The 12,952-nt window shown below is 38.6% G+C and overlaps 1 protein-coding gene across 3 annotated transcripts in view; it reads left to right on the top strand.

Annotated features, from left to right (window-relative positions):
• Positions 1-1,267: 1,267 nt before the first annotated feature.
• Positions 1,268-12,952, top strand: part of adamts14 (ADAM metallopeptidase with thrombospondin type 1 motif, 14) — an 87,888-nt gene continuing 76,203 nt past the window's right edge. For all 3 annotated transcript variants that reach the window (XR_013819176.1, XM_079851172.1, XM_079851171.1), the window contains exons 1-2: positions 1,268-1,669; positions 2,331-2,707. Coding sequence is in view for 2 of the 3 variants with exons in the window: in XM_079851172.1 (XP_079707298.1) it covers positions 1,591-1,669; positions 2,331-2,707 (456 nt within the window). In the remaining variant the exon portion in view is untranslated. The remainder of the gene's footprint in view (positions 1,670-2,330; positions 2,708-12,952) is intronic.

Here is a 12,952-nt window from a genome sequence, read left to right as displayed (position 1 = left end):
CTGGAACAACACGAGTGTGTCTTGAGCTTCTTAACAAGACCAGTTCACCAGAGTCAGTCCGCCTCATGAGCTCGGTCAAGGTGTGTGTGTGTGTGTGTGTGTGTGTGAAGGACACATGGATCTCGACCTCTAACAAGCAGAGGTGTGTGTGTGGACTAGAGTGTTACTGGATGCTTCTCGTAAATTGACTGATTGCCGTCGCTCAGTCTCGCTATTGAAGAAGATGCCGACTTTTAGGCTCCTGGAGTTTATCTTTCTGTTTTATAACTAACCACAATCTCTCTATCAAGGCTAATTTATTCATAACATGCTAATTATCAGCACTGGCGCGCCTGCGTCCTCGTCCAGTAGGGGGAGCTGCACTTCAAACTCACTTAAATGAGTTTAACTCTTTCTACCAGGGGTCACACACACTGTATAAATATCATTTAATTACATCATGATTCCAAATCATCCACTGAGCACTAGGTAAATTACTGTCCATTGAAACTCGTTTACTCGTAAGTCAATGCTTAGAAATCAAATAAAACAAATTTTGCCCAAAAAAAAAAAAAAAAAAAAAAAAAAGTCCATAAGTCCATTAACAGTATGTCATACATATAACGTACCTTAATTTTCATCGTTCTTTTTGCATTCATTTCAACCCCAAACAAACAGACAAACAAAAAAGTGAAATATACAAATAAATAAATATATATTTCATGCCGAATTTTTTATTTTATTTACAAAATATTATTCTCCAACGTGCGTTCATGAGGGCACCACAAGGCATGCATTTGTGCTGACGCCAGAGCGGATGTTGTTACGTGAACACGTGTCTGAGATTAATATTTTGTAAATAAACTGGTCGATTATGTTGTTGTTTTTTTGCGCAAACATAGCACTGGTCGTCACTTCGGTTAAACCACTGGAGTGACATGCAGTACTTTACCGATGTCTTTACTTTCTGGGGCTTGAAAGTAGTAGTTGCGTAGACTGTCAATGACCTTCGTTTGTGTTCTGAAGATGAACGAAAGTCTTACGGGTTTAGAGCACCATGAGAAATAATGACAGAATTTTCATTTTTGGGTGAACAACTAACCCTTTAAGACATTGCATTTCAAAGTTTGTGACTTGGAATATAGTGCATACTGTTTTTATGACTTGCTTTATGAAACTAAAGGTGCATGATAAATAATGACAGAACTTTGGTTTTTGCGTGAACTGTCCCTTTAAATGCCTTTTTCAAAAGTTGCCTTTTTCCCCTCCGCAGTGTAAATGCGCGAAAGAGTTCAACAAAAGCACAACAGTGACTTTCTAATGCATTAAACTAGTTTCAGCCATTGAATTCCCTCTGATCGAAAGCACATTTGCCCATTAAAGACGCGTGGAGCTTCGGGCGGTCTCAGCTCGAGCTGTCGTCAGTGATGGGACGTCCCGTGTGAGTCCAGTCCACTTCAGTCCATCAGAACTCTGCACACACTCTCTGTGACACTCGCAATGCTCTGCAGTTCGGCGCAACTTTCTCAAACACACTGTTCCTCATGAAACGCGTCCAGGACGAGAGTTTCCAGTCGACTTCCAGAAGAAAACTTTCGTGCATTGGCAGCTATGGATTATATTTATCTATTCATGTACTGTACGATAAACCTCTTATTTCTGGACTATAGACAGGCTGCAAAATCTCATGGTAAGAGAAGCTGACTTATCTTTGTTTTTCAGTAATATTCCACAGCTGGATGATCTTCACGAGAAAGAACTTTTAGCGAGTTAAAAACAAAGAACTCGTCAACATTCTGCGTGCATGCCAAGTTATGCATGCATAATCATTAATATGTCTATTTTTTATAATCATAAAACATTCCTTTCCCCTTCTTTTAGTTAGCTGATCATGCATTTCATATTTATTTATTAATGTCAAGGATCTCAAGATTAATTTGTGCATGCATATTCATTCATATCCATAAATAGGGCAACACTTTATTTTACAGTGTCATTGATACGTATGGTACATGTTACTACAGTAATAACGATAAATTATGCATAATTGCATGCAACTAAACCAAACCTTAATCCTAACTCTATAGTTGCCTAAGTACATTAGTTAATTAATATTACTCAGTACTTAAATATATATAAAGTGTAACCATAAAACGTTATAGCCTATACCATTACAACTTTTTATATTCATAAAACATTCCTTTCCCCTTCTTTTAGTTACTTGATAATGCATTTCATATTTATTTATTTATTTTAATTTTGCATATCTGCATATCGCTTTTATCTCATGCTTACATAAGTAGCCCTATGCAATCTCCTGTCAGTACTAAACCCCTGTTTGTCTCTGTCAGGGAATCTGTCCGGTAAGTTGAGTGAATTCGGCCTGATGGTCCCGTTCAGCACGGACGCGCGCGGCCGGTTCGTGTCTCACGTGCTCTCCGCGAGAGCGTCATCATCCGGGAGGAAACGCGTCCCGCGCGACGCGCCCGTGACGCCTCGCGAGGCCCTCAACGCGCAGCAGCTGTTCTTCAACGTCACGGTGTTCGGGAAGGAGCTGCACTTGCGCCTGAGGGCCAACAGGAGACTCGTGGCCCCTGGAGCTTTCGTTCAGTGGCAGGAGGACTTCGAGGAGCGGGCCAAAGAGCGCATGCTCGGAGACTGTGTGTTTACCGGGGATGTAACGGACATGCCGAGGGCCTCGGTGGCCATCAGTAACTGCGATGGACTGGTAAGTAACAGTGAGTCTCAGAAACTAGTGAGATGATGATGCCAACCTTGGGCTTCATAAGTGTGTGTGTGCCGCTTTGTCTCAGAACTCAGCGAGATGCAAACTTTCTGCATTTTTTGTGCATTAATAGATGTGGAGCATTTTTTAAAGGCAAGACACCTCGGTGAACAGGGTAAAAGTTTAACTAATCAATATCACCGTGCATTGTTTAAATATGCAAATCAGGCATTCTCTAATTAAATATGCACTCATTTGCACATAACAGATATTTGAACACTGGATGAAGCCAGCTTGAAAACTCTTCTACATATTTGGGTGGGTTGAAGGTTTTTACAGAGGAGATTAAAAGATATATATTTTTTCACCATGCTTTTAGAAATAGTGTTGTATAAAATCAGTCAAATAAAATCAGATAATAAAGTAGTCAACATTTGAAGTGGATCAAAACCTTTCATCAAAGTTTTACATGAATTTTGAACAAAACCCGTTCTTGTCTTAACTTTGATGACCTTTTTTGAGACACTCGTCAGCAAATGTTCTGTAGATAGGAATAAAACAGAAGAGCGGCTGAAGTGGAGTTTTCTAACTCTTTTTTAAAGATATGTATTGCAATTAAAGTCTACAAATGCAAATAGATAAAGTGCAATAAAATAAACACTTAAAAGTGTATGTTGGATGTTTTCTTTTCTCTAGAAATGACATATCTCAAAAGTGACCAATGCATGAAAAAACACCAAGTGTCTTGCCTTCATTTTGCCCATCATAATAGCATGAAGCTTTTTTGGGCATCATAGTTGCTCTCCAAACATAGACAGAGGTTTTGTGCATGTACAGCATATGGCATCATGGACAGTATTTTGGGGCATCAGAAGTGAAGATGCCAGGTTCGCAGCTCTCTGGGTTTCGGGACACAGCCAGCGATGCATCCAGCAGTGCTGTACTATATTCATTATAACGGCGCGCTCAAACTGTTGTATAAATCTGAGTTTACTGATTATCTGCTGCCCTCCGGACATGTTCAACTGTCGAATGGCTGTGGTTTCCAATCTTTCCAGCTCTTACGTAAGATTCACATGCCCACCGGCACTGACCATACTTTCACTTTCCTGGTTTGTCAAACTAATGATGTCAGTCTGTCCTTCTAAACTCCTTATCCGAGGGTCACATTACACAAATGTACTCAGAGTGTGACAGGAGGCATTAATTTGGCAGCTGAAACATAATCAGTTCTGTGCAACAGTCAACACACTGTCCGGACAGGAACTAGAAGACTCTGGCGTCTGCTTTGTTTTGTTCTCTTATGGAAACTTGCTGTCTTGAGGATTTGTTCAGGTCAGAGACTCAAACCATCCCAAATCTCCCCAAACCCCTGATGCATGGATTCAGTTAACTCTTCTGACCCTTTAAACCCGAGTAAGTGCACCCTCGATAGTGATCATTCCTCAGTGCACAAGTCTCCAAATCAAAACACCGACTGCAAGAAAGCAGCTGCAGGTCTCACAAACTCACAGTTATGTGGCGTGGAAGATTATTTCCAATACAGAATACAACTTTTAAAACTTTTTTTATCTCCCAGTTGACATTTTTCAGCTGACAGTTCATATCTCACAACTCAGACTTTTTTTTCCTCAGAAATGTGAGTTTACAACTTGCAGTTCTGACTGTTTTTTTCTCAGAATTCTGGTCAGGTGTCAAAAAAAAAAAAAAAAAAAAAATAAAATTCAGAATTGCAAGATGTAAACTGGGAATTCTGGGGAAAAAGTTATAATTGCAAGTTGTAAACGCAGAATTCAGAGAAAAAAATCTGAATTGCAAGGTGTAAACTGGGAATTCCGAGAAAAAGGAAGAATTACGTGATGTAAACTCAGAATTCTGGGGAAAAAAGTCATAATTGTGAGATGTAAACTCAGAATTCAGAGACAAAAGTCATAATTTTTAAGATATAAACTCAGAATCCCGAGAAAATAGTCATAATTCAAGATGTAAACTCAGAATTCAGAGACAAAAGTCATAATTTTTAAGATATAAACTCAGAATCCCGAGAAAATAGTCATAATTCAAGATGTAAACTCAGAATTCCGAGAAAAAATCTGAATTGCAAGGTGTAAACTGTGAATTCCGAGAAAAGGGAAGAATTACGTGATGTAAACTCAGAATTCTGGGAAAAAAAGTCATAATTGTGAGATGTAAACTCATAATCCCGAGAAAATAGTCATAATTCGAGATGTAAACTCAGAATTCCGAGAAAAAAATCTGAATTGCAAGGTGTAAACTGGGAATTCTGGGAAAAAAAGTCATAATTGTGAGGTGTAAACTCAGAATTCAGAGAAAAAGGAAGAATTACGCGATGTAAACTCAGAATTCTGGGAAAAAAAGTCAAAATTGTGAGATGTAACCTCAGAATTCAGAGGAAATAGTCATAATTCGAGATCTAAACTCAAAATTCAGAGAAAAAAAGTCATAATTGTGAGATATAAACTCAGAATCCCAGGAAAATAGTCATAATTCGAGATGTAAACTCAGAATTCCGAGAAAAAGGAAGAATTATGTGATGTCAACTCAGAATTATGAGAAAATGTCAGAATTGCGAGATATAAACAGAATTCCGAGAAAAAAGTCATAATTGTGAGATGTAAACTCAGAATTCTGGGGAAAAAAGTAATAATTGCGAGATCTATATGCAGAATTCCGAGAAAAAAGTCATAAGAAGTCTCAATTACCTTATTATATTCTTATTTTGTGGTGGAAATAAGCTTCCATATGTAAGTGCCCAGCTAACAAAATGTATTCTAACAATATTCTGCTAACGTTCCCATTAAGTTATGAAAACGTTATTTCTGAATGTACTGTGAACGTTCAAAACGTCCAGTTTTTAAACGTTTTAAAAGCTTTTTTCTTGGTAATGCGACATTAAGGAAACATTCCATTTGATCATTCGTCACACATTATGGGAACGTTACTTTTGAACGTTCTCGGAACGTTCTGAAACAAGTCGTGAAACGTTAGGGGAATGTCCAAATAAAATGCTGAAAAAAATGTCCCATGAACGATGTATAAATAACATTTTTGTGCTAACGTCTACGAGAACATTGTTAAAGACCAGATAATAATAATAATTAATAATATTAATATTATTTTATTAATAATAATAATAACATATTAATGTTACAGGAAGAAGGTTTGCTCATAACCGAGAGCGTTCCCTGTTAACTGTGTGATGCACTTGTGTTGTTGTTGTCACACGCCGCTCGACACACTCCAGCACGTCTGTGACAGAACGTGTGTGTGTGTGTGTGTTGTCCTCTTCACTGTTATTAGTTTAATCAAAGAGCTTTAGGAGGCAGTGAAAACTGCTGTGCTTTTTCAGGGAAACCCGATCCCCGTCACAGCAGTGATTTCCTCGAGGAACACAGCGCCTCTGTCCCGCCAGCACGTTCCACACAATGAGATCTTTCATTACGGCCACATCGATTACTCGCTTAGGTAATGAGTGTCAGGACAATGACACGCTGTCTCCTGCGCCACCGTCCCGGACCGGACCGGACCCAACACAACAGTCATTCTGTGCAAGAGAATATGGTTTATGAACGACAGCAGAAGTGCGCATTTGAGCAGATTTAATGGTTTTACAAAGTGCAGTTAGCAGTGAGCAACTGTATTCATAATTTATGATGTGCAAGCTTGAAATATTGAAGATTACTCCGCTAAATAGTTGATAGCTGGTTTAACCTGTTGTGGAAAAGCACAGTAAAGTTGTGCGAGTGTATTTTCAATAAGCATGACAGTGCATGCCAAACACAGCTAATGCATTATGAAAATATGTATCACAGTTAATCACACTATGCACATACTATGCACAATATACATATTTCAATTAGAGCCTTGGGCTAAGCCTTGGGCTCTAATTGAAATAAGTATGTATATTGTGCATAGTATGCAAATGTTCTGTGTGCATTCGTCCTGCTTTATTCGTCTTTATGTGCACATGCAACTGATCACAATGTCTCCTCAATAATGCATCCCACAATGCAACACGCTTGATTCGACCTTATATTTTAAGTGTGATTAACAAATGGAAGTTAATTATATGAAACATATTTTCATTATGCATTAGTTTCCATTCACCTATTTGCATGTGAATCACATTAAAAACACTGAATGGAAACGCCAAGATGTGCATAAATTCTAAAAATAAGCATAAAAAACGTAGGCGCTAAATTAAGGTATTTTTTCTCGATAAGATTTGTGCATGAACTAAGATGGAAACACATTTCCCGAATAAATCGCTCGATCTGCCTCAGCGTCAGCTGTGATTGGATAACTGGAGTAAGCAGCCGACCAATCACAGCGCAGCGTCTCTAATGTTGGTTTGGTGTTTCTGAAACGCCGAAGTGTCGAAGTGTGTGATCAGAATGATTTGGTGTAATTCCCTCCAGAAGCGTCTCACACACGAGTGTGTTCCCGAACACCAGCATCCGAACGCAAGAGAACACGACAGGGTTTATCGTGTTTCGTCAGTCACACTCGTTTATGATGGAGGGAAAAACAGCCACAGTTTTTCACCAATTTAAAATAAATTGGTGAAAAACTGTGGCTGTTTTTCCCTCCATCACGTAATTATTCCTTTTTCTCGGAATTCTGAGTTTACATCTCGAATTATGACTATTTTCTCGGGATTCTGAGTTTATATCTTGAAATTATGACTTTTTTCTCAGAATTCTGTGTTTACATCATGTAATTATGACTATTTTCTCGGGATTCTGAGTTTATATCTTAAAATTATGACTTTTTTTCTCTGAATTTTGAGTTTACATCTCGAATTTCACCAATTTCCCAGGAAGTGACGATTTCGTTGACGATTTTGTTCTCTTAACCTGTGATTTATTCGCAAATGTTTTATGTAATATTCCAGTTTTGCACAGAAGTTCAGTTCACACCTTTGGATGCAAACTTTTACAGATTGGATTTCAGAAATGCAATGTAACTGTTTTAATTAAATAAGTGGATCACTTTTCAAAATGCGTTTGGTTGCACATAACGTTTCACATAGTGTTTTGGTTTCTGCACATTAGTATTCCAGTCTGACTTTAGCACTGGTTTCCTTCATTATAGTGAAACACGAAAGTTTAGAACTCTAACTTGTTTTATTGATTTATTGAAAGCCGCTAAACTACATTCAGATTGAAATATACCTTCTGCTTGAGTTTCTTCAGCGCTGAAAATCGTGTTTCTATTGATGAGAAACCCAACAAAATGAGTTTCCTCGTTCTTTATTGCACCTGAAACCCACAGAGATCCATGTGCTGGTAAAATTGCTGCAGTTGTTCTCAATTTAAGTAGTTTTTTACTAAATATGGTTTAAAACTTCATCTTGTGCTTTGAAATGCATCAGTTTGAGTACATAACATGCTCTCTGCATACTGACATTGCAGACTTTTGCAACTTCCAAGGATGAAATCTAATTGTATTGTCATTGAAAGTAGGGCTGGGCGATAAAACGATAACGATATGTATCGCGATAGACACGTAATCAATATCAATAAAAAATGCGTTCGATAAAACGTTCGATAAATTTTTATTTTTTTTCCGTCGGAAGAAAGCAAGTTTGATTGCATGAACATAGGCACTCACTCTCTAGTAACATAGCAACGTAGAAAGTGACACGCTAACAGCCAGTCAGTATGGTTGCGCAATATTGTTGTCTCGTGTTGGATTCTTCAGTAACAGAACCGGCGTAGAGTGAAAGATGAGTAAAGTAGAAAATGAGTGCCGCAGCGATTGTTGATAAAACAGGAAAAGTCAGCTCGCCCGACTTCAAGTCTGAGTCAGACCAATGTCGTCTGCAGATTATGCAAGACCGTCGTCAGTTTCTCTGTTATTCGCGTGCTGATGCCTGTTCTAGCGTGTGCGTTTCTCAGCGCGTAACGTTACATGTGAAGCTCACATGCACTAAAAGTCTGTCTACCAGCGCCTGAATACTGGACTAAGTTATCTTTTCGAGTCTTATTGTGCTAATACTGTTATATACACACAAGGTTTACATAAACTAGTCGGATATGTCTAAAGTGAAAGCAAACTTGAGAAAATCTGCTTGTCAAATGCGTGTAACAAGTTATAATAGGCACGTCGCGCGCAGCTCTTAAAGAGACAGTAATACAGTAAACAAGCTGCCGCTTGTCCTTAAAGGGATAGTTCACTAATAATTATCTCATTATTTACGCACTCTAATGTTGTTCCAAACCTGTATTAATTTCCTTCTAATATTTTCTAATATTAATAATTTGAAAATAGTATCCAAACAGTAGCTGGTCCCCATTGACTTCCATAGGAGAAAAATATACTATGGAAGTCACTGGGGTACATCAACTGCTGGTCATTCTTCCAAATAACTTTTATTTTCAACAGAAGAAAGACTTTTGAGGTTTCCATGGTCGTGTTGACATTTCTGCCTTTATAACTGATGGGATTATAATCAGAGGTAGGTTAAGATTAAAATAAAAAAATCTTTAAATGTAATATATTTGTCTCCTGGACTGGTCCTTATTTTAAATAGGCCTATGTCATAAAAAAATATCAATAATTATCGATATCGACCGATATGAAACACTTATATCGTGATACAGTTTTCATCCATATCGCCCAGCCCTAATTGAAAGTGTTTTATCAGTGCTTTGGTCAGTTTATGAACTGCACATGGAGTCCGCGACACGACAGGTAAACTAAGATCTGCGCACCGCAACAATGAAGTGTTTCTTTAGCTGTCGGACATGAGGATGTGATCAGACAACACTGAAGCCTTCCAGACACGATTATGAAAGCTGAAACATGTGTGCGGGGTTTTTAACGTCTCTCTGAAGCTCTTCTCACACATCTCGCGTCTGCTGCATGCAAACCATGCAGATTTATTTCAGGTTGCGGCATTTATGATGCAAGTAGAGTTTTGGTGCAGAAAATATGGTGAAAATCACTGTAAACCAGTTAATGAACATTATATAGGCGTTACGAGGCAACCAAATAATGCATTGCTTTGGCTGTAACAGGGTGGCAACAAAACAATAAAAAAACTATTTAACTGACTTGCTCAGTAAGATTCTGTTGCTTTTCCATGACAGTAGTTGAGCTGAAAGAGAAAAACAGCTCTTAAAATATATGCTTTTGTCCACTAGAATGCACAGTGAACATTTGCTGCTTTATGATTATTTCAGAAAGCAGGAACACACAAAATCAGTGTTGCATAGCTAGATGCATTTATGCACAAGATTTTCACATATTTTCTGTATGTTTTTATGCCTTTTATTGTAAGATGCATGAAAATGCATTTACAGCCAAACCAAAAATCATAGGTGCAGGACACTATAGTTCATTTATAAGTGAGGAGAGCAAAATAAAATAAACTGTGACATATTATACCCAAAAAGTCTTCATACAGTGACTACCAGTAACATTTGGGACTTAAACTGATTGGGACACTTTGAGCTGATCATGTTTTGCTGAAGTGTGTTTTCTTTAATTGCTAATGCTCTTTTTACACACAGACTGAACACAATGAAGCATTGCTTGGTGATTGGTTGAGCTAAACTGGTATTATCTAATTGTGTAGTTAAATTTAACAGCTGACAGATATTCAACATAATTCATGTGTGAGACAGTCTTTACCATTTTCTAAACTATAGCGAATAAACTGATAATGTGAGAAATGTTGAAGGCGTCTGAATAAATTTAGGTTTGACTGTAGAAAAAGGAGAGTAGCAAACAAAAAATATGGTTGTTTTTGGTGTTTTCTGAACGGATAACCTCTACTGCTGTGTGACACTAAACCAGTATAGATCCGTTTAGTTGCTCTTATCCACAGTCTGTCAAACTCATATCTGAGTGTACAGGATTCAGTGCAGATGAAGTTATTGACGGAGCGCATCGATGGACTCAAACAGCTCCACATCAGAGCTCTTATGCAACGGAGAGGATGTTATTAAAAGTTTGTTCCACTTTATCTGCCTCCATCCAGCAGGTCATCGGACACGCAGTCGCTGATGGAATCCCAGAATGCCCGGACAGCTGCTCTCGGCGTGAGCACAGATAAGAGATGCGCATTACGGAGCGTTTGAGAGCATATCTCGAGGTTTTATGAATAGCAGGGTGTCCCCTTCAAGCCGGTGAGATCATCTCATGGCTCGGATCAGGAAGCACGCCTGTCACGGTAAAGATAGATCAGCTGCCGAGCGTGTGATTGAGAGCGCGCCAACATCAACACGAGCACGTCTTGGCTTGCAGGGTGTGTGTGTGTCGAAGAGCGTCCCCCACCCTACAAACCTTAGGAGAGTTTGCTGAATAAATCGCCATGAATGCACTTGAGGACACACTGAACATGCACGCTTCAAAACCTGGCCTGAGTTTGTCATGTGCATGCGAAAGCGGTGGTATAATGCCCTTTTCACAAGATGTAAAATAAGTCTCTGATGTCCCCAGAGTGTGTGTGTGAAGTTTCAGCTCAAAATACCCCACAGATATTTTATAGCATGTTAAAATTGTCACTTTTTGAGGGTGAGCAAAAACACACCGTTTTGTGTCTGTCCCTTTAAATGCAAATGAGCTGCTGCTCCCGGCGCAGGGGGCAGAGCTACAAGAACTTGTGTGTTAGCAGCTTTGATTACCTCACACACACATGCACTGAACATTTCAAAAACTTTTAGCTTTTTATGTTCAAACCGGAGTCAGACAAAGATGGAGAGACTCAAGAAGAAGTGACAACATGTAGACAATATTTCTGAATGGTTAGTTGATGAATTTATGAAGCTGATGTGTAGTTATCTTCTAGTCATTGATTAGCATATTCTGTCTTGATAATCTATAAATCGTGTTCAGGGGCGGGGTTTATGTAAATTCTAGGGTTGGTGATGTCACTAACTCGGGAGGAATGTGGTGTAGTCTCTACCAGCCGTTTGTTGTAGTCCTTAAAAAGAGATTTCTGTAAAAGCAAATATCTCCCTTTGCTTTGAACTTTGAGCGTTGTAACTTTGCAGATGTTGTTTATGCTCAAACAGCAACATTACACACTAACTAAAGTTAGAAAAGTCAAATCATAATCAACCACCCCTTTAAAAAGCGAGTGTGACAGCTGTCAGTTGAATCTCTAGACTATTTCGGTCTCTAACTCAGGCTCGTCTCATAGCCGACCCACAGCAAATCCAGTTTAGAAACGCATGGAGATATGCAGTGCTGTGAAAGCGTATCTCTGCGTCCAAGATCTTTGTGGTTGCTAGATTCAGTCGGACCTCCCTGAATTCTGGGAAATCTGGATGTGCCGTCACTAGTTTGCGCCTGTGATTACATGGTCCTGAGAAGTGAGAAGTGAGAAGTCTTGTTTTTGCGTTTCAGCGCTGACAAGAAGGAGCCAGCCTTCATTATCTCCACTCTCACACTGTTCTTCTGATGGAAACTTGTTTATTTAATGCAGTTTTCTGCACAGGGAACTATACAGGGCTCCAGACGAAAGAGAAACAGTTAAAGGGAGTTCAATCATTAAAATGATTAAATAAATAATAATTAAAATGATTAAATAAAAAAAACAAATATTATTCATAACTTATTTATATTATAATTTATGATATATTATTATGTTTATATACACACACATTAGTAATTTCTAGTATTTAGTGCAAACTGCTAATTATTTCAAATTTGATGCTGTCACTCTTGATCCTGATTGTATTTGTGCCATAATATTTCTCCCTGTTTTAAATGGGACATATCATGCTAAATCCACTTTTTTAGCCCTTAAATGCATTTTGTTGTATATTTGGAGTGTTTAGAAGTACAGAAAAGTTGAAATTAGTCTCTTCAGGTGCTTCGTTGATATCTTTATATTCTGTTTTGGCCTTATTTTTCAACCTGTTCCGATTTTTCTGTTCTCTATGACGTTTTGTGAACTATTACGTCACAGTATTTGCAGCGGAACTGCCAAATAAGGACATTGACTTCCAGCCCAACACTTCAGCCCAACACTTCGAGCGATCCGCCATTTTTATTTCTCGCTGCAATTTTGTAGTCCAAGCTAAAGGATGCAGAAGTTACGAGAGGGTAAGTTAAAATGTTCGGTTGTTGGATGTAGTAACCCACACGCTTCATTACATGTCTAATGTAGATGAACTGCTGCGCTTGTGACAGGGCGCATGTTTAACTGAAAGAACGAGCAGAGAGAGAGAGAGACCCGGTCGCGCACGCACTCTCTCTCTCTTCGGAGCCAGG

Source organism: Squalius cephalus (assembly GCF_949319135.1).
Source record: "Squalius cephalus genome assembly, chromosome: 19".
NCBI classification, from domain to species: domain Eukaryota; kingdom Metazoa; phylum Chordata; class Actinopteri; order Cypriniformes; family Leuciscidae; genus Squalius; species Squalius cephalus.
The sequence above is the reverse complement of the archived record's forward strand: the minus strand, read 5'-3'. Positions and strand labels throughout refer to the sequence as shown.